This window comes from Trichoderma camerunense (assembly GCF_050948025.1).
Source record: "Trichoderma camerunense strain CBS 138272 chromosome Unknown V8C40scaffold_15, whole genome shotgun sequence".
Lineage (NCBI taxonomy): Eukaryota > Fungi > Ascomycota > Sordariomycetes > Hypocreales > Hypocreaceae > Trichoderma > Trichoderma camerunense.
The window spans coordinates 415,284-438,601 of NW_028145355.1; the positions used below are offsets into that span (position 1 = coordinate 415,284).

The 23,318-nt window shown below is 48.7% G+C and overlaps 6 protein-coding genes across 6 annotated transcripts; all 6 read left to right on the forward strand.

Moving 5' to 3' along the window:
- The first annotated feature begins 142 nt into the window (after positions 1-142).
- On the forward strand, positions 143-4,354 carry V8C40DRAFT_251858 (DEAD/DEAH box helicase). Its single transcript, XM_083217261.1, has 12 exons — positions 143-986; positions 1,039-1,601; positions 1,660-1,767; positions 1,817-2,034; positions 2,083-2,113; positions 2,165-2,346; positions 2,396-3,302; positions 3,364-3,549; positions 3,614-3,661; positions 3,714-3,816; positions 3,867-3,965; positions 4,021-4,354. The coding sequence occupies exons 1-12, from the start codon at positions 318-320 to the stop codon at positions 4,039-4,041; spliced, it is 3,135 nt and encodes a 1,044-aa protein (XP_083070490.1). The 5' UTR covers positions 143-317; the 3' UTR covers positions 4,042-4,354.
- Positions 4,355-5,358: 1,004 nt separating this feature from the next.
- V8C40DRAFT_251864 (uncharacterized protein) lies at positions 5,359-5,915 on the forward strand. Its single transcript, XM_083217262.1, has one exon. The coding sequence runs from the start codon at positions 5,594-5,596 to the stop codon at positions 5,747-5,749; it is 156 nt and encodes a 51-aa protein (XP_083070491.1). The 5' UTR covers positions 5,359-5,593; the 3' UTR covers positions 5,750-5,915.
- Positions 5,916-6,530: 615 nt separating this feature from the next.
- On the forward strand, positions 6,531-8,701 carry V8C40DRAFT_65492 (amino acid permease-domain-containing protein). The gene is made up of 7 exons (XM_083223242.1): positions 6,531-7,004; positions 7,069-7,270; positions 7,335-7,376; positions 7,435-7,582; positions 7,638-7,743; positions 7,799-8,158; positions 8,215-8,701. Exons 1-7 carry the CDS (start codon positions 6,655-6,657, stop codon positions 8,618-8,620), a joined length of 1,614 nt encoding a protein of 537 aa, XP_083070492.1. The 5' UTR covers positions 6,531-6,654; the 3' UTR covers positions 8,621-8,701.
- A 492-nt stretch (positions 8,702-9,193) lies between these two features.
- On the forward strand, positions 9,194-10,624 carry V8C40DRAFT_65501 (aquaporin-like protein). The gene is made up of 4 exons (XM_083223243.1): positions 9,194-9,506; positions 9,601-9,823; positions 10,005-10,092; positions 10,186-10,624. The coding sequence occupies exons 1-4, from the start codon at positions 9,276-9,278 to the stop codon at positions 10,508-10,510; spliced, it is 867 nt and encodes a 288-aa protein (XP_083070493.1). The 5' UTR covers positions 9,194-9,275; the 3' UTR covers positions 10,511-10,624.
- Positions 10,625-11,913: 1,289 nt separating this feature from the next.
- On the forward strand, positions 11,914-13,021 carry V8C40DRAFT_251869 (uncharacterized protein). Its single transcript, XM_083217263.1, has 4 exons — positions 11,914-11,988; positions 12,112-12,508; positions 12,580-12,665; positions 12,732-13,021. The coding sequence occupies exon 2, from the start codon at positions 12,308-12,310 to the stop codon at positions 12,494-12,496; it is 189 nt and encodes a 62-aa protein (XP_083070494.1). The 5' UTR covers positions 11,914-11,988; positions 12,112-12,307; the 3' UTR covers positions 12,497-12,508; positions 12,580-12,665; positions 12,732-13,021.
- Positions 13,022-21,385: 8,364 nt separating this feature from the next.
- Positions 21,386-23,044, forward strand: V8C40DRAFT_281194 (Zn(II)2Cys6 transcription factor; the record flags this gene model as incomplete). Its single annotated transcript, XM_083221549.1, has 2 exons — positions 21,386-21,466; positions 21,569-23,044. 2 exons carry the CDS (start codon positions 21,386-21,388, stop codon positions 23,042-23,044), a joined length of 1,557 nt encoding a protein of 518 aa, XP_083070495.1.
- Between the last annotated feature and the right edge of the window lie 274 nt (positions 23,045-23,318).

Consider the following 23,318-nt stretch of genomic DNA (forward strand, 5'->3'; position numbering starts at 1 on the left):
GAAAAAGACAAGACGCCGTAATAGAAGCAGATGGCTGAAACAAGTTTGTGTAACCGCCATTGGGCAGCCATGCAGGCAGACAGCCTCGTTGACAGCCTCGTCGGCCGCCTTGCCGAGCAGTGCACCCTTTGCATCCTTCACAAGACCGCACAGCCACCGCCAGTCAACAATACTCTGGATCTAGATCTGCGTCAACCGTCCATCAATGTTGAGACATTATACAGTTTCATTCAAGCGCCGAGTCCTTACCTATTTTACAATATCGCTCGCGCGTCGCAGCAGCAACTTGATAAGGCAACTCTCCTGAGGCATATTGGATGGAGCCTGGTGATGATCCCTACCGCCACGAAGCTAAGAGGCAGCGATTGGACAAATCTCCAAGCTCTCAGACCGGTTCATCCGTTGGAAGAGCCGAAGAGCCTGATAATTTGGGTCCAGCAGCACAAGAGCATGTTCCGTCACTGTTCACGGGCCAACTTCCCGTCTCTACAGGAGTACTGCCCACATGGCCGTCCACATGGCTGCCAGCTCAGTATCCCATCAACCTCAATTTTGGATACCAACCCATTTTCCCAATAGCTGCCAACTTTCACGCACAACATAACCATATGATAAGCCAATCTTATGGGATGCTCGGCCCCAATGGAGTTGCTTCGTACGATATGCAGTTTGCTGCCAATGGAAATCCATGCGGGCTCCCAAATCCCGTCTTTTGGGCTAGCCCACTATCGCAAGTCCCTATCGACTCTCTTGTTCCGTCGAGCACCTATCAGCTCAACGGTCAATTGCTCCATGCTGAGCCTCTGGCGTTGATTCAGCCAGCTGGGGAACTATATCCCACAAGCTCGTACCAGGCCTCCATCATCTCGGAGCAGTCTTCGGTGTCGCCTTCGACAGTCACTTGCATAGACATTACGGAAGAGTCTGATGAGGTTGAAGAACCGCAGTCTAAAACAGACCAAGAGACGTTAGTTTGTTTTGGCATGGTGAGCAGGTTCGAACAGTCGCGTACAAGGACTCTGAACTGACCCTTTGCAGATCTCGGGTGTTTCTGGGAGGTGCGAAAACCGAGCTTCAGAAAAGAATCCACCAGTGTATGAAGTCCAAATAAATTCGTCCGCGAGTTTCAGCGCAATAGACGATCCACGTATGAAAGGAATGATTCTATCGGACCATGGACAGATGATCCAGGGTCTTCTCGATGAGCCGACCATAAATCTCCATGCCTCTTGCACTCCGCATAGTGAGCCTTCATCGCGAAAAATTTCCAAGGGTTCTGCACAGCTATCTTGTGTGTTAGATATCACTGTATACGGCCCCTGGGAGCTATTTGAACAAATCGGTATATGGTTTCAAGAGTATGGGGTGTATCTCCAGGATCCCCGAGTGTGTCATAGAGACGTCAAATACTGCAACCCTCACCGATTTTCATCAGAGGCCTTTGAGTCGTGTCTCTTGCTTTCTCAAGTTATCTCTCATACAGGCATATCATCTTGCCTTCAGGATATCACAGAAGGACCAGAGTTGCTGGACATGTTGAGCAGCAACGTCGACCTGGAGGAGACTCCCCAACCAAAGGCAATACGCGCAATTCTTCAAAGGTAGGTAACCGCCGCTGTTGGAATCAATCTGTCGTTTGTATAAACTGACAATCTCCAGTCACCAGAAGAAAGCATTGACATTCCTGCTTCGCCGTGAGAAAGGTTGGGCTTTCGATGATCATCAGTCAGATATTTGGGAAAAGGCAGACACGAATCAGGGACGATTGTGAGTGCGTATCCTGGTTTCTATGGTAGTGAACTAACGGTCAATATAGTTTTGTCAATAAAGTCTCTAATACTCACCAGTCTGAAGAACCTCCGCAATTTTATGGGGGCATCATCGCTGACCCAATGGGTCTCGGAAAGACATTGACGATGATCTCTTTAGCAGCAACAGACTTAGACAGCGATATGAACAACAGCGTTCACATGGATATTGATGATGAGCAAGACAATATTGTCCCGACTACTCTCGTAATTGTACCTCCGCCACGTAGGTTGATATCGCCACTGAGCGATGCCACATGCTGACTTTTAGTAGTTCTTGGTACCTGGGAAGAGCAACTAGCAGAGTAGGATTGTCGATGAGCTGTTGTTTGTATATGCGACTAATATTTGAACAGACACGTAATAGAGGGCAGCGTATTATGGCGTTGCCACCATGGCAAAAACAGATTTGTTGACAAGAGCGAGCTTGATGGTGTAAACGTGGTTTTGACCACTTATCACACTGTTTCCGCCGAGTGGAAGACCGGGAATTCCATTCTCTTTTCAGTTCGCTGGAGAAGAATTGTTTTAGACGAAGGTGAGCCGGTATAAAACATGATTCAGATTCCTGTGACTAATGTGAACAGCACATTATATCCGAAATGGGAGCTCGAGGATGGCTCATTCAATATGCGCGCTTGACTCTGTCGCCCGGTGGGCTGTCACTGGTACACCGATCCAGAACCGTCTGGCTGATCTTGCGACTCTCCTCAGATTCATCAGAGCTCATCCTTATACTGATCCAAGGGCGTTTGATACTGATATATCTCGCTTCTGGAAATCTGGAAAGGACGAGGAAGCCGTAAGGCGATTGAAACACCTTTCAACGTGTCTTCTGCTTCGCAGGCCCAAAGCCACGATTAATCTTCCCCAACGAAGAGATGTGCGATGCCCTGTTGACTTTAGCCGCGAGGAAAGAGCACTATATGACGAGATACGTGAGCAAGCGGTCAGCAAAATCGAGGAGGTGCTCCAAAATAGCTCGGAGGCGTCGCGGGCGGGCGGCTATGTCAACGTTCTTCAGCGGATTGAATCACTGCGACTTGTCTGTGACTTGGGCCTCTATTATCACTCAAGGCACCAAAATCTCCAGAACCTGATGGCCGAAGCCAGTGACTGGGCCAGTGTTGCACAGGAGACGTTCAATGTTCAACGAGGAATGGGTCCAATGGTCTGCGCGCAATGCTCGTCAACTCTGGAACTGACCGAGACGCTCTTTGATGATTCGGCCTCAGCACACACAAGTCCAGAGTTCTCCCGTTGTCTGAGATATGTTTGTGGAGATTGCATACACAAGTTGGGCCGGGCTAATCACATAGCCCTCTGCCGCCACAAGCCTTCATGTCCAACAGCGCCAGTGTCCATAAGCACAAGCGTCTTTGAAGATGTCTCCAGTCTTATTTCACCACAGATAAAGAATCTTTCCACCGGAATTCCATCCAAGGTGAAAGCTCTAATTACTGATATCAAGTCACTCCCCCCAGACACTAAATGGTACAGTAATTCTCCAATGTCTGTAATTAGTTGGCAGGGCGCTAACATAGAGGCATCATAGCGTTGTATTTTCGACGTGGAGGTTAACTCTTGATGTTATCGAAGCTGGCCTGGATCAAGCGTCGATTCCCAGTATCCGCTTCGACGGCAAGGTGCCTCAAAAGGATCGGCAATCCGTCATAGAGAGGTTCAAAACAGATCCAAATCTCTGTGTCATGTTACTCACACTCTCGTGTGGTGCAGTGGGGTAGGTGGTCCCTTGGTCAAGTCCTTTTGCATGACTGACATTTCGCATGACTGACATTTCGCAGCCTTACGCTCACTGTAGCATCGCGAGCATATCTCATGGAGCCACACTGGTTAGTTTTTACAACAAAATAAGAGTTGGTTGCCATACTCATCTACCCACAGGAATCCAACTCTCGAAGAGCAAGCTCTGGCGCGAATTCACCGAATCGGCCAGACGCAAGAAGTGACGACCGTGCGCTTTTATATGCGGGATTCGTTCGAAGAGGTTAGTTCAATGCACGAAAGTTGATAATCATATACTTACACCTATTCCAGCAAGTCTTGGAACTGCAAGAGTCAAAGAAGAATCTTGCTGGAGTCCTGCTCTCTCCTCACGATGGAGGGCGCATGGACGACAGTTTGGGGACGCTGCAGGTAAGTCATCGTTATGTCACATTGGTAATGAATATCGTGTCTGATGCGCCTGTAGCGGTTGCGTGTATTGCTTTAGTCACAAACATATGGGGGGCGATGATCAAAATTGTCAATATGTTTCTGCTAAGGACACATCGTGAGCTTGAGCTTGAGCTCAGATCAAGTGAAAGAGGATTGAAAGGGGGACGAGATTCAGTGTATCAGGCTAAATTGATCATATTTTGCAGAGATTGTTGGGATTGAAAGCTTGCATTCGAATGGGGGAGATGGCTAGCAAAAGCGCGTATCATGAGGGGGAAAAAAGGGAGGAAAAAAAAAAGGAAAAAAAAGGAAAAAGAAAAGACAGACAGACAGATAGGAAAATTTCTACAGAATGAGACATTTTTGCGTCTAAGGGAATACTATCTCAAGGCGATTGATATGACGGGCAGGTAGAAACATAAGGAAGATTGTCATCAGCGGTGAGGAAACACCACCATCTTATTTCTCAACTCGGACATGAATAAAGAGAAGCAATTGCGTGGGGCAAAAGCAGCTCGAATAGTATATCAACGGCAAGACTGCCGGCTGCTGCCGACCGATCTTATGAACAGTATCATCAATACTGGAAGAGGCAGATGATGGCTGGTATCCTCTTCCCCTTGTGGCAATATTCAATATTTTGTCGGATTGCCGGGTAGACAATATTCTTCATCATCACCAGAACCACGCTCTCCCCACTATGTCGGCGAGCTTTGAGTAGCTTCAGATGCCGCAGATGCCGCTATCCGACCGTTGTCAGGACATATCGATAGCGGCGACAACAGATGAACCGGTGGATATGGGTTTCTATCGTAATCGGCGGTATCAAGCCGGCAGCCGGGCGGCTCGTAAACCGGAGGTCGGATCGGGGCAGACGATGGAGAATTCGGAGAGTGGAGTATGGCGCTATCGCGGGGCCAACAGTAGAAAATGGTGTGCAGGTATTGTCTAGAGGAATGAATCAGCCAGTTTCTATGCATTCAGTGCGTGAGATGGAAACAAATGGACATGTTTGATGGATCGGGCACCGGATTTGCCCCCAGGAATTACATCATTGAATCGAGTGGAGAGATGATGTAAATCTTGGAATCTTGAAGTTGGAAGTTGAATTTTGGTGAAGGTGCTGAGAAGAATTACAGAAGCTGGAGGTGGGGCAGATAGAGCCGATAACAGCTGTGGCGCGGTCGCTGTGGCGCCTCCTTTGGGGGACCTGTACCTGAATCTGCACCTGTAAGGCGCTAGAAAACTTTGTAGATGTTACTGGACATGATTTTCCAGACAATGGCGCAAGACCTTATCGATCAAGATTGATGGCCATGAAGGAAGGAACAAGAGAAGCGAGGTCGCGATACACTGATAACAATATGACTATCATCGCTACGCACACAGTAATAATTGCCGAAGTTCATCAACTCTCGAGTTGACATCCCAATACTCTGTGCACTCACTTCAACACTACGCAACCACACAACTCGCTTGACATTGTTCTCTATCAGCTGTCAGTCCAGAACCAAACACCGATGCGATGGTGCAATCAACACTCTCAATGAGCACCGATTCCTTCGCCTGTAGATTTGCTTGGCCACAGCCAGCTAGCGGGTGCACAGATGACCGTGGCAACAAAAGCTGTTCAATCTGTCAACTTTTGGTCCATCACTGACGAGCGGCTCCATGACTCGGAAGCCAACGCCGAGAAAGCGCCTTCTTGGTACACGATTAGCGCGGTGAGGCCTGGGAGACGTTGCGAAGTTGACATGGACTGACTGGAGAATCTAGACGCATCGACTCGCCGTCCCCACCGAGAGGCCGCGACAGTGACAATTTGCAGCAGCGGAGCAGATTTGCCTCGGCCCCATTAGCCCAGTCGACGCCTTTCGATTACATACGCTGGGCTGTAAGCGTCGAGGCGCGTCTTGTTGCACGCTGTTTGTCCGGGGTGCAGCAGAGAAGCTTCAGCTAACAGCAGATCACCTGCGGCAGTTGCACACCTACACCACGACTAAATTAATGCTGCATTGGGATCCTCGCCCGCGCTCTCGAATTTTCCAGGGCTGCCAATGCGATGCCTGCCCTGTCAAGCCTTTTCCGGGCATCGTCATCACTAAAGAGCTTCTCGCCACGCCTCATTGGAGGCTCTACCTCGCCCAGTCCCCCCAGTGGGGAATTCTCTCGAGCACGCAATCGCCTAGTACAGCGGCCAAGTCCGCTCACGGAAGGCTCTCTCACAGCCATCACCAGATTTTTCTCAGTTTTGGATGGGTTTGCATTAGATAATGGCATGGTTCTTTTCTTCTCGAAGACGCTAATGGATGCAAGAGGTATGAGCCTACTTCATCTGCATCATCGCCGCGTCGTTGATCCTCTGCTTTCTACTCTCTCTTGTCCACAGCATTTCCTCTGTTGTGCTGCCTTACACTGAAAGCAACGGGAGCTAGCCAGCGAAATCTGAGTGGAAAGCTAGCGGGCTGTTTCCAGGGCTCTTGATTTCGATATAGCGGATAGCGACGCCACATCCGTTGCCAAGCCGCCGGCATTGGACTCATTCTGGAAGCCCGTCACATTCACGCCAAGCGTCACAAGTCACGCAGCAAAGTCCTGCTCTCTTCTCATTTTACAGCCTCTTCCTTTTCCTACAACAAGTTAAATCATCACTGTCAAACAAATCACAATGGGTTATCGCCAGGACTACCTCGGCGATGAGCAAACGCCCTACGATGGCAAGAAGGAGCACGACCATACGCAAGATGTGCCAAACGACGATCTTGAGGGGTCAACGCACATTCTCCAGGACCGTCTCCGCCGCTCTCTGTCTGCACGCCAGGTTCAGATGATTGCCATTGGAGGCACCATTGGAACAGGTCTCTTTCTCGGCACAGGCAAGTCGCTGGCTACTGGTGGTCCAGCTTCGATCCTCATCTGCTACGCCATCGTCGGTTTTATCGTCTTTGTCACCATGCTCAGCTTGGGAGAGATGGCCGCGTTTTTGCCAGTAGCAGGAAGCTTCTGTACATTTGCGGGGTAAGCACTCTTCGCCTTTTGGATCCGAAGTGTTCGTATTTACTGACAGGGAAACCCGTGTTAGTCGCTTTGTTGATGACGCCTTTGGCTTTGCTCTGACATGGAATTACTGGTTCAACGACGCTGTTTCGACTGCATCTGATCTAGTTGCGCTGCAATTGATTCTGCAATACTGGACCGACAACTTTCCCGGATGGGCGCTCAGTCTGATATTCTGGTTTGTCTTGATTGTTGTCAACATTGCTACCGTGCGTGCATACGGTGAGGTAAGCAAGCATAACAGCTCCAGGCGACCTTTACCAAAGCCAGTTGTAACTGACCAAAATACAGCTTGAATACTGGCTCAGTTTGCTCAAAGTCATTACCATCGTTGTGAGTAGCAATTCCGGTGTTTGTGGTCCAATCGCAAATTCAACTGACTCTCGTTTAGGTCTTCATTATCATGGGTATCGTTGTCAACTGCGGCGGCAACGCTGAGGGTCGTTACATTGGCGCCGAATACTGGCACATCCCTGGCGCCCCATTCGTCGGCGGTATCGGCGGCTTTGCCTCGGTTTTCGTCACGGCCTCTTTTGCGTGTAAGTAGCTGAAACGCCATGCTCAGATTTGCTTCTTTGGCTGACAGCGAGATAGACGGTGGTACTGAGTCGATTGCCATCACGGCTGGTGAGACAAAGAACCCCACAAAAACGATGCCCAAGGTGGTGAAGAATGTCTTTTGGCGAATTCTGCTCTTTTAGTATGTTCTGTCAGCTTTCTGCAACATCAACCATTACGGTACTAACACGTCCCAGTATCCTCTCCGTCCTCCTCATTGGTCTCAATGTCCCCTACGACTACCCTAACCTCAACTCCAAGGAAACACGCACTTCGCCCTTTACCATTGTCTTCCAGATGACTGGAGCCAAGGCCGCAGGCAGTGTCATCAACGCCGTCATTCTGACCAGTGTCTTGTCTGCCGGAAACCACGCGCTGTTCGCTGGAACAAGACTGCTGTACACTTTGGCCATGGAAGGCCATGCTCCCAGATTCTTCGGCAAGCTTAACAGGAACCAGGTGCCCTGGGTGGCTGTTCTGGCGACCGGCTTCGTTTCAGGACTTTGCTTCGGCTCCAGCTTCATCGGGGCTGGTCAGCTTTGGTCGTGGCTGCAAAAGTATGTGACATCGTCGAATCCGCTCGATATTTTATCGCTAACCAAGTCATCTGTAGCCTTGTCGGTGTCTCTAATCAGCTCAGCTGGATCGCCATCGGTATCACCTCTCTCCGCTTCCGCGCAGCCCTCGCTCGCCAAGGCAAGACGCATCTGCTTCCCTTCAAGAACTGGACTTACCCATACGGTCCCTGGATTGCCGTTCTGTTGAACTCATTCCTCGTCCTGATTCAGGGCTGGAGCTGCTTCAGCCCATCTTTTGATGGCGTCAGCTTTGTCAGTTTCTACATTGAACTGCCCATCATGCTGGTCATGTATCTCGGTTGGAAGATTATCAAGCGAACCAAGTTTGTGCGCCTGGACGAAATGGATCTCGTGACGGACGTGCACACGGCTGAAGAGCAGGTAGAGGAAGACAAGGGATGGAAAGGGAAGGCAAAGAGTGTTATTGGGTGGTTATTCTAAGCATTAGCGTGTCTGTTTTGGATGTTTCTTTTTCGTTCTTTTTTTGCTACACGATGACGACGATTCCCTGGGGTTGGCAGCCAGCAGGATTTGTACAAAGCCGTTGGACATGGACTACTCGGATATACTTAATGGTGAACATTTGACACAACTTACCAAGGAATGCTATTACGGGATCGTCGTGCTTATGAGTTGACAAGCCTCTGTTTGTCAACGGTGACAAAGGGTCTCAAGAGGGCTCAACAGCCAATGGAAGGTAAGCATTCGCTCCTTAGCGCCAAAGTGTCATGATTATGCAGCGAATTATTTGCATTTTTAATCAGCAACGAGGCTATACCCAAAGCACTTGAGGCGGACAAAGTTAAATAGCCTACTAACATGAGCCGGGCACAGCATCTCCATTTGGAATCCTTGTCCACATGCTGGTAGCTGCTGAAATCCCACGTATGAGGGTTTCCGTGTGGAGCTTCGGAGCTTTGCGTCGCTTTTGACTAGCAATCGGTGTCCGCCCGCGAGCTGGGAGCTGATGCTAGCCGTTATTAGCTGACAGCTGGACATATATCTGACGAGTATTCTATTCTTTTCTCACCTGTACTGGAGAAGAGAGACATAACGGCTATTCACTCGCTCAGCTTAATTACACATCCAATCCGCCATGGAGTCGTTGCAGGAGAAGACGCGCCCAGCCGGCGACGAGTCGCCCCCAGCTGCTCGGATCTCAACGGCTTCGGACCAGAGACCTGCGACGTCGAAAATGGATCTTGCCGCGTTCGATGGATCGTTCGCTCCGGGTGTGCGGCCCGGCGCCGTGCGGTTGACTCCGTGGTATCGCAGAAGAGACTATTTCGTGGGCCAATGGGTTGATATATCTGTGTGGAAGTCTGCTGTACGTTGTTTTTTTGATGATTCTGGGCTTCAATTGGGAGTTCAATGGCTGAGGCTCGGTTTGCTGACGGAACTTGTCTGGTGGGGGATTCTAGGTTGTCGAGTTCGTTGCGACTACGTGCCTCGTCTTTCTCTCGGGCCAGATTACTGCTACCCTGGAAAGCTACGGCACGCCACAAGTTGGCGGATACATCGGTATTTCCAACATCATTTTGATAGCGACGTTTATTTACGCGACGGCTCCTGCTTCGGGAGGACATCTGAATCCCATGATTACGTTTTCGGCCATTCTGACTGGTCTCTGTTCCGTGCCTCGAGGTATGTCTCTCTTGAGATGCTACGAGTTGACATGCATGCCGAATGATTCAGCTGCCTGATACTACCCTGCCTGAATACAAATATGCCACATACATAATGCATGCATACGTGGTTTTCTTTGCTGTGTCCTCAATAGGATGAATGGTTGGCCAACTCATGGCTAACACACTGCCCTCCTTAGGCATTCTCTACATGTGTGCTCAGACTCTAGGAGGTGCCCTCGCAGGTGGAATTCTCTTGGGTGTCTGGGGTCCCAAAAGAGCCACAAGGTATGTGTACCCAGCATGTAGTAATCTTGTCACATTGTGTTCGCAAAAGCACGTAATCCAGAGATGCTAATACAAGCTTATTGTTACTACCAGCTTGCAAGGTGGCGGCTGTTGGTACGACCCATCCCAGGCAAACCCCGGTCAAATCTATCTCAACGAAGTCTTCGCGTCATTTGTCCTCCTATTTCTGTCCTTTGGTGTCGGTCTCGATCCTCGACAAGCAGCTCTGTTCGGCCCCCGAATGGGTCCTCTCCTGGTTGGCGCGTCATTGGGGCTGGTTACCTTTGCCACGAGCGGAATCATTCCTGGCTATGCTGGAGCGCAGATGAACCCGTCGAGATGCCTGGCCTTTGGAATCGCAAGGCGAGATATGACATGTGAGTGTGCCTTCGAAACCTTCCTGGTGGTGCCGAACTAGTCCTTGGGCTTCAAAGACATTTTTTTTCTCAAGTTCAAAGTTAGCTAACAGGATGTTTGCTACTTTTAGACCAGTGGGTTTATTGGTTTGGGCCAGCTGTAGGGTGCCTTATGATGGGTGTTTTCTACAATCTGATCCCACCGCATCATGTGGAATTGTCGAAGGAAAAGAGCAAAGAGAGCCGGATGAATTCTATGGCTGGGAATACCGAGGTACCTGAAGTTTGAGATGGAAATCGGAAAGCAAAGAGGGGTTGGGAGAGGCGCTGAATTTAATAGACAGGCTCTTGGGATAGCATTGATTGCTGAGGCAACTGAAAAAGGAAAGAAATGGCCTGATGGCTTGATGGCAAACGAGATGAACCAAGCGATGCAGCCAATCGAGAGGGATGGCCTAGCTCACCGGTCGACTGATTCCTTGTTAGTGCTTGGGAGGCTGCATGAGACGGGCCAGGATAGACGGCTTGAGGGGGGTCATTTGAACAGGGGCGATTGGATTTGCTGAAAGGCATCCCAGCCACGCTGGCATTGCGGTTTTTGACGGTGTTTTTGGAGTCTTTGTTGGTGGGTTGGAATCATTTGCTTTTCTGTACGGCGTGTTTGAAGCGGAATAAAGCACCCGCTTGAGGTTTGAACAATGAAGCTTGGAGGTTTGGGCAGCATGCGTCAGAACGCCTATATCACAACATTTAGAGATAATATATTTTTTTCTTGGCAAACTTCTCCATCTTTGTCCTACGAGTTATCTCCGCCACTTACCAGTTGAACAACAGGTCAACCAACAAGCAAGCCATTGCATGGCCACTCCATTGGATATTGCGTGTCTCTCCGCATAGGGTATCCATTGCGAACGAAAGCCATTCAGAGTCTCATTAACGGCCCAGACATGAGCCTTTCGGAGATGCAATAATCCAGCTGCAACGTTTCGGAGCAACAGTCCGCCAGAAGCAAATGAAACACCAGGCAAGCGTGGAGATTGATCGAGACAGTGATCGGGAGCATGATGGACAAGGTCGGTGTGTTTTTCCTAGATCGAATGTGACTATCGGGATTTTTAAATTAATGTGGCGAGGGCCTAGATCCCGCAAACAACCAAGGTCTGTCAAGGTGATCGTGATTTACAGACCAGGACTCTGCCATCACCAGCTAAATCGAGTTCATGCATGGTAGACGCAGGGAGGAGACTCAGCTGCCAGCGCTTGACCTTGTCCTAATCTAGCCCGCCGGTGTACGCTTGTGTAGCGTCGGCTTTGAGACATGCGACACAAACATCCAGGATAGGACATACAGGTAACAGGGTCTGATGCCCAGACGAAAAGGTGCCTTGTTTTGCGTGCATATAAGTACTACGGTAAGCCGGCATCGTGTGCGACTCTCTTTCTTTGCTCTGTACTCGCTTTTGATATGAGCTTACTCTCTCGGTGAGATCTTGACGGGCCATCTTTGTGTTACTCGAGAAGATATCCTGTTGAAGTATAAGTATGAGTGATGGAATCCTCCCTTTGAGCATCAAACTCCCACTGTCTCATCCCGCAACTTGTCTCCCTTTGTCTCACATCCATTTCGTCTGAACGGTTACTTACCAATTCTTTAACAATGAAGCTCCTTGCCATCACGGCGCTCTTCATCGCCGGCGCCCTGGCCGTGCCCGCGGGCTCTTACCCGCCTCCGCCTCCTCCTGATTACGGCGGTGATAACGGAGGCTACTCTCCTACTCCAAGCAGTAGCGGAGACGGCTACGGCTACGTGCCTCCTACCCCTACCCCTCCTCCTCCCCCTCCTCCACCTAGCTACGACGATGGAGGCGATTACGAACCTCCCACCGACGGGGATGGCGATTCTTCTGACGGTGGGGATGATGGCGATGATAGCGACAATAGTGGCGATGGCGGCGACGGGGAACGCAGTCAAACCTACCTTTGCCCTGCTGTTATTTCTGGTATTGCTAAGTGCTGCTCTACAAATGTTCTCGACCTTCTTAACCTAGACTGTGTTTCTCGTAAGTCCTCGTTGTCATCATACATGCAGCACACCTTAGTTGTTCGTTCACTAATTCGCTCCCTACTACAGCCAACAAGGAGCCTAAAGACAGGAAGGATTTTGAAAAGATTTGCGCGGGTATGGGCAGGCAAGCTACATGCTGCACTCTCGGTTTGGTGAGTAATGCTTTTTACTACTAGGTATTGATGGGGGGATTCAAGCTGACTCGTAATTGCATCTAGCTCGGCCTGGGTCTTCTCTGCGGGCACTAAATAGCACAGCAATTGTGTTCATTGCTGAAGAATGAGTTCTTTCAGCATCTTGGTATGGCCTGTTGGAAAATATGGTTGAATAAAAAAAAAAGCAGGAGGACATCAAACTAAAAACTCACGATCATTTGTCATGAAAGCTGCTTAATGGTACATTTTACTCTTCGACGTTGGAAATCATGGAGCGGGCTGCTATGCGCTGCGTGATTCATTTTTTGATCTAATTATACTTGTACTTGGGCCATAATATAATTGTTTGGTACACGAACTCTGATGAATGCCTCCTCTTGTTGATTTGATGTTCTTTTTTCTTTGGCTGTCTGTGTGTGTTTCCATGCTGATGGCTTGGTACTTTACCCTACAACGGAGCTTCAAACGCTGTCAAGGTCGGCAATTTGTCGTCTATGCTAAATTGCAGATTCGCTGCAGGCGCTATATGAAATCAACGAGGACGATTGCCATCCTTGGGCATCTTTCGCCAATCATTAAACCAAAGCTCAGGGACGCTAAGAGGTCCCTTTCTGGATAGCCCGCGTTGGTGCTATAGCGAGCTGGCCTTGGCTTTTTTTGCTGGAGCACTTTGAGTTGTCGATTCCAGTGACTGCGCTTTACCACTACAGGGACATGCTCAACATCCATCAGAACTCGACAGCTTGATTCTTCTTCTTCTTCTTCCCTTTCCACCAGTTTCCGATCAGTTGAATTTTCAACCTTTGGCAATCCATACCACTATCAAGGGTTCCAAAGCTTCTGAGACAGTGCTGATGTTCTCTGCAGGACCTTTTCTTCGTTTCTCGCATTCCGACAACGACGGCGCAATCCCAAGACGTTTGTCCTCGACTGACTGCGAACCAAAATTGACACGAAATTTCACCGTCGGCTTGAGAATGGGATTGGCAAGAATTGAACATCAGCGAAGCTAGACAGAGAAAAGGAAGCCGATCGAAGTCCCAAGCATGCCACGCCAAAGCTGTTGCCTATGCGATCGAGTCTTTAACAGCGCAGATTGAAATAAGCTGGCGAACTTGATGGAGGAAATTCAAACTTCTCTCTTCAGCTTCCCAAATAAAGATACTGAGCTATCAATTGTCGGTCGTCGGGAGTCTTTGTTGCAGAGGTAGGGATTGAACACCATCGCGGTGCAATTTCTGAACAAAGAAGGAGATGGTAGAGTGGCGTATTTCGCTAGCAACAAAGAGCATCGTGGCGGAAATGATTGTCTACTGCTTCTCTTGCTTCGTGGCCTTCGACTCTGATTGAGGTCTTGTGGAAGAGAATAAACCGGACGAACGTCCCTTGGTGGGAATAACGTCTTGGTATCTGAATGACGAGTTTGTAATCGGTCAATGAGCTCTGAAATAATCCCACGAAAATGATTATCTTGTAGAAGACTGAGATCAAGGTAGAATCTCCTATTAGATACTTTCAGTCCCTACCACCAATGGAGATAGGGCCTCGTGCCACCCTTTCTCCCATCTAAATCCCCAGATTCGCCCCAAAGAACAAGAGTGGCCTTTGGCGTATTGGGGACGCAGCTCTCCCGGCGTGTTAAAAATATTCGCAGTGTGTGTCACGGCACTCGCAATACACTGATACAGCTATATTCTGGATTCCAATGCTGGTTCTACGACAATGTAGGGGAATAGCACGCAGCGTTTTCTCTGTTTCGTGCTTCTGCTATCGAACAAGGGGGTCAACTTGGTTGCTATGCAATACGAAGCCATATGTATCTCGCGTAGAATCCACATCATGAATTCCTCGCCAGAAGATTTCTCTCCTTCACGTTTACATAATAAGACTGACTGAATCCTGTTGGAAGAGGCTGAAACTACGAAATCACCAGACTACATGCCAACTGATCCTCTTCGAAAGGGCAGATACAAAGAGTCTGTCAAACAATCAAACTACAAACAAGAACCTAGCAAAGCCATCCCAGCCACAGGCATTTTGAGCAGCCAACTACACCATATTGCATACCAGGGGCGGCACTCTGCTGTCCTAAATCAGACTGTCGATAGCTTCAACATTCTCCAGTACATCATACAGCCCAGGCTACCCAAAGAGCGCCTTCCACCGTACTCTACAAAGGAGGGGCACCGAAACTGCCTTCAAACTCGAACATCCTGAGGCATCAAAGCTTCTTGCCGAGCAACTACGAAAGAGCAACATCGAAGCAGTCCAAGATCGTCATCTAAATGCTCACCTTCCCTCGTTCTCATGACTGAACGCGTCATCTCGGATAGTTCTCGACCAATCTCAGGCGGAACCAGGCACACACTGACCGTTTAGAAACGCCACTTCGCCTACAGAGCATCTGTGCCCGAGGAAAGCACTCGCTTCTTGACCCGGTCCCTGCCATCCGCGAGTCGTCATTGGCTCAAGCTCATGCAGACCGCCACCTGGGAGCACCTGCAGACCTGCAAACTGCTCGGAAGGTTCCCCTTTGGGTGTCTGAGAATCGAGGAAGGTAGGCAGAACGATCCAGCTATATAAACACCGCCCCCTCTCCATTTCTCTTCAATTTGAATCTTCTCCTTTTCATCTTTCTTTTTTCTCGCCTTACCGGAGGTGGAGGAGGACGGCAGAGTTCGACAACCCAGTTCACCCTCAACTGCCAGTCCTCCTCCACTTCAATGCTGAATTCGGACATACCTGGTGAGTGCATCTTCTTTTTCCTTTGCCTTGGCTGTTTTTTTCACTCGATGCTTTCCTCATTCTCAACTCCTCCTCGAGCTCTCTTGATGCCACTATCTCCCTCACTTTGCACACTCTTCATACCCGGATCACTACCTAGTAAACTCTTCCACCCCTACTTCTTCTGTTTCCGCCACTCTTCACTACCTTGCTTTTGTCTTTTCTTCTTGAGCCTAACATTGCTTTAGGCTGGATTTCAACAATCCATGTTCAGGCGATTGGGTGTGGATTTCAACAATCCACGCCCAGGCGACGGCCGCGGCCCTCTCCGGTAAGTCAAGATTGCCCTCTTCGAATTCTCGACTAACTCACAGTCCTCGTTTCCAGTCACACGGGACCTGCCGCGGTCGTCGCCCACTTTCCGGCCTAGGACACACCTCCGCCTAGTCCTAGGCCGGTCAGAATACGCATCGGCAGTCGAGATTTTCGATGGAGTGAGGAAAGAAATTCCATCCAAAATCCCATACCAAATTCCATCGGAAATCCCATCGGAAATCCCACTTTCGGCGACCATTCGGCAGCCCAGAGACACAAGGTTCGTGAGACCTCACATTTCATTCACTTTGTCTTCATGTCTGACTGATTGGAGATGCAGTACTGCCCACAAACAATTCACTCTTGACGACAGAGTCCTCACCCTTCCTCTTGTCGACAGAGTCCCTGTTATCGCTCTTGTCGACAGAGCCCTCGTCCTCATTCTCGTCATCCTCACTCTCATCGACAGAATCCTCCTCATTCTCGCTCTTGTCGACAGAATCTTCATTCTCGCTCTTGTCGACAGAGTCCCTTCTGAATCTAAACAAATCTTTCCTCACCAACTCCACCTCCTCACTACAACAAGGTGCACACCGAAAGGCATGCCTGATTCTTCCAAGTTCAGACTCGGCCGCACATGCATCTTTTACAGATCCTTTTTGTCTCTTTTCATCCTTTTACCCACAGGAGCGGCGGCCCTGCTTCACCTCCCAGCTCAGAGCTCTTTGTGTCGAGAAGCAGAATTCACGCCAATTTCCATTCTCTGATGGGGAAGCATTCGACTTACATCGCCATTCGATGCCTCACATGGCAAGGGTCCTTATTCACGCGGCTTGGTCTCTGTGCCCATTTTGGGCATAAAATTCTTTTTGGATTCGGGGCACGATAGACTTGCGGAAGCAAATTGGATTTGAGAGCGAAGGGAACATCTTTAGATGGATGAGTGGAACGTCTTTGGGCAAGTATCGTTTGAACTACGCGCTGGTCGCTGTGGTCGCTGGTCTCTCATTTTTAGTCTCTGGTTGGTGGTCGGTGGTATGTGGTGGTTGTGGTCCCTGTGATCATTCTTATGCTTGGTCTCTGGTCTCTGTTGTCTCTGGTCTCTGGTCTCTGTGGTCTGTGTTCATTGTTATATGGGGTCTTTGGTTTCCTGTGTGTGATCTCTGTGGTCATCCTTATGCTTGGCCTTTGGTTTGTGGTCTCTTTGTGGTCTCTGTGGTTATTTTTATATGGGGGTCTTTGGTTTCCTTTGTCTCTTCACTTCTCATTGTTATATGGGGTCTTTGATTCTTGGTCTTGGTGGTCGTCGGTTGAGGTTCTTGGAACAGGTTGAGCGATAGACATCATCTTGGATACCTGGTTCTCGTGGTAGACTGCAGCTTCATTAATACATTCTTGTTGGATACTACTCATTGGATCATTCCGATTCGTTTTTCTACCTCATTTGAATGTTTTTCTTATTGCAAATTGAGTCACACTAGCTGAGCTTTGTGTCTCGGCCTGCTTGGCCTACGCTGCCAGCCAGCCTTGGAAGAAAACTCATCGATACCACCCCGGAAATACTCTCATCATATACCGGCCCTATACTTCTTCTCTCCCTTATGCAGAGCTGTCTCTCCATTCTTTGCTTATTCCGAGACGTCGTGGTTGTTGCAGACCTGGCTGACATTTCTCCTGAAATCAGAGTTGAACAATGCCACAGCTCACGGCACTGCGTCTGGTCGTTCAACAAATATTTTCATATCCTCGACAAACAGTTGGACGGCCATCTGGATATCATGCCCTTCGGCTCCATACACCCATACACATGGCGCAACATTGCTGCACAGTCCATCTGTCACAGCCACGACACTTGCGTCGATTCTATCCGAGCGGACCTGTGTGTGGCGAGAGAGACGAAGATCAGCTCCGCCACACGTTGGCTAGCAATCAACAATCAAGGTCTAATGGCTCAGACTCTTGGCCACTGCTGCAGATCTGGCGAGGAACGCACCGCTAGAAGACGCAATAAGAGGCCTTGATGCCCTGCTCCCCTACCTCAGCCAGCTAATCTGAGAGTTCGAACGCGATCGTACCCTGGCCAGCAACAATGCTAAGATGACCTGCTGGGGTAATCACAGTTGCTCCGGCCGTGGTCACAAGACTGTAGGCATGACAAATTGCTTCGGGCATGCTGGAACCACCGGGGTTCGCGCTTTGGACTGCTACGATCTTTGCAGTCGACGGCTGCTCGGGTATTGACGGATCTCGATGGAATTATACATCTTTGCAAGCTTACTACTGCGAATTTACACTGTCACTTCATTAAATTCCGTCATAGAATTTAGCATTCCCCGACCTTGGTGTTTTACTACCAAAGAGACGGAGAATCCGGCACGCGAACAGATCGCCGTGATGCGATATGATCACCGTGATGTGTACATGGTGATGTGATCACCACTGCATCCAGCATGGGACACAGATCAACAAGACGTTCAGCTGGGTCAGTTGATGACACATTTACCTACCTCAACAACAGCAATGATAACAAACACCCTAGTCATTCAAAGACGTGTACTGACCTCAACTACACATACATCGCTAACATTAAATTAGCTTAGTAGCGTCAGCATATCGCCTATCTCCTCGGCTTACACGAGGCTAGCCCCGGATCTTAGGTACGCTGCCCTTTGACGGATTAGTCTCAAGCTTCCCTAGAGAGCGCCGTGGAAAACAATTGGCCTGTTTACGCCTGCGTTGCCCAAGGGGGCGACTCAACCCTGGGGGCCCTGATGTCTCTGCTGTTGCGGGTGTTGCGGTTACTGTGGCAAGTCATTTGCCATATGCAACCTGCAGGGACCATTGATTCGACGAGAAAGGATTGGTCGGCGAGTAATGTGATGAGAGGCGGGTATGCGCCACGAGCCCTGGTTCGACCTCTTGGAGAAGACCCTACGAGGACGTCTATGTAAGGCGGGCGATTGTGTAACCCGAGAGACCCCTACTAGGTCTGCCAAATGCTAAATCGAATACTAAATCGAGATTGTTGCATGATCCACCTTGGTGTCCGGCAGATGGTCTCCCCTCTTACACCTTGTAGGTCTGTCATTCGTGGGGGTTCCGGCGAGAATCTGGAGCTTAGCTTGCCACCGGATATATGCAAGCCTCTCAATCTAGCACAAAATATCACATGAGCAATACCGTAGGGCAGTGGTTGGATTGTTGCATGAGAAGAGGCAGTGAGATTCTGAGAGACTAGCTGCTGGAGAAGATCCTCCGGCTCACATATCAGCGCTTTTATCAGGCATGACATCCAGGTTACATGTTACCGCTTTCTCCCTTTCTCCGCATATGCCCGCCGGCTTAGTATCTCTCCGGAGCTCATTTGAGAATGAGCATTCACCAGGGGTCTCGGTGTGTTCTCCTGGACGCTGGACGGCAGAATTCAGCTGTTTTCTGAGCGCTCCGAGGCGATCTACTACTGTATAATGATCCATATACCCTACAGACTTTGTTGTATCTTGTTGTAAAGCTGATGTGAATAGCGGATGGTTGTACTTATGGCCGGAGTATGAGAGACAGGGCCTACCATCTCAGTCTCAGAATCTACTATCTCAGTCTGAGAAGCTGAAGAAGGAGGAAATGATGTTTCTTATGGGTGTTGACTACTTTTAGCATTTACGTTTATGATACTACTATTATCACTTGTTCACTGGGTAATCGTTGGTAGATAATTATACTGTTTTTGATCGTGAGTACTACGTCGGAGCGAGTACAGCACGACATATCATAACCAAGTGGGACGCTACCACCTGCAATGAACACTTTCGATCGTAAGTTAATGCGCATGTGTATTAGCCTTTACTCGGTCGGGCCAAATTCTTCCATAAGCTACATTGCCTAGTTGCTACCTTGTCTAGTGCTAGGCTATTCTACTCTCCTGGGCTAGACTATTCCCTACCCTTGTACGGAGTATGACAGACAAAATATCTCTTCATAAAGGGCATTTGATGTGAGATATACACATCAGCAGAATGTGAAGCATTGTTGAACAAGGAACGAAGGGGTAAGTGCACAGATCAACAACGTAGTAAAAAACTAAACAAGAGTACCAAGTCAAAGTGTGGAGGTATATGAAACATACAATATCATGCGAGATTTCGTGACCTGTCTATATAGGAAACTATTCACGATGTACTTACGCTAAATACCTTACATACCTAGGTAGGCGCTTGTTCAGTTATAGCAATCCTAGAGCGCGCCTCTCCTTTCACAAAGACTACCGGGGTAGCTACAAAGAGACAGCTAAACAACAAGGAATGAAACTGTTCAAGCTTACCATTCATTAGAGTTGGTTCCACTCTTTTGTTAAATACTTATTCAGATGTCACTTTACAATTGCCTAGGCAGTTGTTTCCAAGTTGCTTTACAGTTGGAGATGGGTAATGGTGGGGAGCCAACATCGACTGTTCCATATTAATTTTGTCGTTCCTAGTCGTTTTCTGCACCCTGCGGGTGATATAGGTGCCTCCAGGCTTTGGAATCCAACTGACAAATTATTTGTTGACCATAAAATAGGAAAAGCGTACGTTGATTGTACCTCATCGCAATCGAAAGCAAAACCTGAACACCTGGCTACCGAGGTTGGGCTTGACAAATACCAGAGTGCTTTATTTCCATTTTTGAGGACAAGCCAATCAAGCGTAAGGAATCCGCGTATTCGTGGAACTTGATCTAGCTGGTATTGTTAAGCTATTGCGAGGGAAAAGCGGCTGGGGGTTCTGGGGTTGTATTTCTGGTGGAGCGACAAGGGACCTTTGTCATTCTGGAGAACGGAATGGACCGAGATTAGAACTAGCGATTGCGAGAGTATGATACGTTTAATTCACGGCGGGATTTAACTGTGTCTAGATTACTATCTCAGTACGATGACATGCTGGGCCGATGGACTTCTTACTGGGCTCGGAGTTTCAACATCAGCCCGTTCTAAAGTAGTAATTGCTATTTGTCTAACTAATCAGATACCTTAAAGCCAGCCAAGGGATCTGAAAGCTCTCCCTACTTAGGCTCGTATCAAGACCTTGGTCGATACCTGTATCCTGTTGGTTAGTAGTTCTAGGAGAGCACTAGAAGGCACTTTATAGTAATATTCCGAGGAGCATATTGCTTATAAAAGATGACTTAAGCACTAATTCTGTTTGGGAAAGCACTGCGCTACTGGCAGAGAGGGCCAAAATACTGCTTCAGCATCTTTACAGAGATATCAAGGCAGTCTATATACTCTATCAGAAAGAGATGCGCTATTGCTTCTGCCGGTCAGAAATTAGTGCCTTGCGGGATTTGGCAGAGATCTGCAAGTAGTACCTAACTAAACATTGTAAAAATAAACGGTGGACCCTGATCTTAAGTTCCAAGGCCCATTTCACAATGTGTGCTACTCCATAGAGGCGAAAGCTTACTAGGAGCACCAACAGATGTAAACAAACGGCCAGGGGAACAGATCAGCGCTATTTGATGTCACTTGTACTTTTTAATCTCATAGATTTCTTTCAAATACTAACCAACTTACGCCATATGTTAATAGGTTCCTACAAGCAGGTTGTCTAACCCTCAGTCTCAGCGCTTGAGTACAGCCATAAACTAAGGATGTTATCGGAGCTTTATTCTCACCCAGTAGCCGGCCAGTCACAAGTCACAAGATGCCCGTTAAATCCAGTCCAAAATCAGGCAAGTTGCGGAGAACTTGCGAAGCGGTATATGCTCCCGTTTTACTTTACCTTGTCTCAGACCTTTTCTCCCCTCTACTACCATAATCCCCAAAAGCACCTGGAAGTTCATCCACAAAGGAACGTCTGCTGATTTGATACAAACCAATCGTGTAGTGTGCCTCCGTCAAGGTCAAATGTTCGAAAGAGAAGCCAGAATGTTCACGATGCCAACATCGCGGCATCACATGCCAGTACTTCGTCGAAAAGCGTCCCGGACGCAAGCGCCAACTGAGTAGACACACAAGTGATGCCAATTCGACAGCAGCAACAATGGCTTGTTGTTGCGGCCAAGCTGGTAGCGACATACGACAACCTTCGCAGTCCTCTCTTTCGACATACTCATTCTCCCCGTACACATCGAGTACAATGTCAGATGAGCGAGGTGGGTTTGAGTCTGCTCATCTTTCACTGAACTTCATGCTCAATGGACCTTTCAATGATGATATGGCAGCCGTAGACCACTCAAGTGTCTTTTCAGCATTTGAAGGAGGCTGTGGCAACATGTCTGCTGATTTGGTGGCTGCTAGATCCGAGCTGGACAGACTCGGGGTCTTTCGGCCTTCAACAGTGTCTGAGCCTTATCAACCACCTACTCGTGACATTGCCTCGCTTGTGATACCTATCGAAGATATGACTGAGTTTACGCCCATTTCGGAGTCGATAAGCATTCCAGATACCTCATCCTGCAGCTGCTGTAGCAGCACTAGCAGGCTAGAGACTTCGCCAGCCCGCTTCTCCTCTACCGGTCCCTCCACCGCCCCCTCTGCAAACATATCAACAGGAGGAGTGAGCCCTGCAGATATTCCCGAAAGCTTGGCGTGTCAATGTTTAGACCAAGCTCTTGAACTCTTGAAGAATGTATCAGGATCATTACGGACGTCTTCAACAACCCCAGACGGAGACGAATCATGGACCGGCTTCAGTTCTACTGAGACCCATCCCCAATGGTTCAAGGCGATGCTGTCGGAAAATAGACAGTGCCTGGGAACCATGGACCACATTCTAGCATGTTCTAGCATTAATGAGGACAGCATGTTACCGGGGATTCTCTGCATGATCCTCTTTAAGATCTTGGAAAGATACTCAAATATGGCATGGAGCCGATCGCTGCTATCCCATAGTCGCAGCCGTGACATTGCTGAACTCGGATCAAACATAAGCGGTTATTTAATAGTGGAAACTGGTCTAATGGCGTCAAATATCCATCGAGACACATTCATATCAAGCGAACAAGGACAGATGAAACATATACACCTTGACGGTGGTATATCTCAACACAGTGACGACGAGCCTTTCGGACGCGCTATCGCTCATCTTGTTCTTGGAGAGCTACACTGGGTGCAGAGAGTGGTGAACAATCTGGTGGCTAGGCTTAAATGTCCTGATTGTCATAGTGCCAGCCGTCCAACACACCAGAGTTGCGGTTGGGAAAGTAGGCAGCAAACAACTCCAGTGCCGATGGAGGAGCCTGGGGATCTTGGTCTAACCTCATCTTTCTCTGCAACGACTTTGGAACACATGGCCACTGATGTACAAAAGAGACTCACTACTTTGTCATCAAGTATCATTAATGAGCTACGGCGATGTTGAGGGATGATGATATATTTATTACAAAGAATCCACTGCAATGCCTGAAGAACGAGAATATGCCGCGACGTCGCGCCCCCACTCGAGCGATCTGGACTAGCAGTCGCGTTTATAATGGCGGTGATTTATATCATGGTTTGGTCAGAAGAATCTAGTTGCACGTCAGTTGATAATTTTGGGTGCCGACAAGAGCTCTTTATTGGGCAAATGATTCAAGGATGCCTAATGACCCCGCAAGTAGAAGTTGATGTTTCGAAAAAATCGACAGCACGGTAGG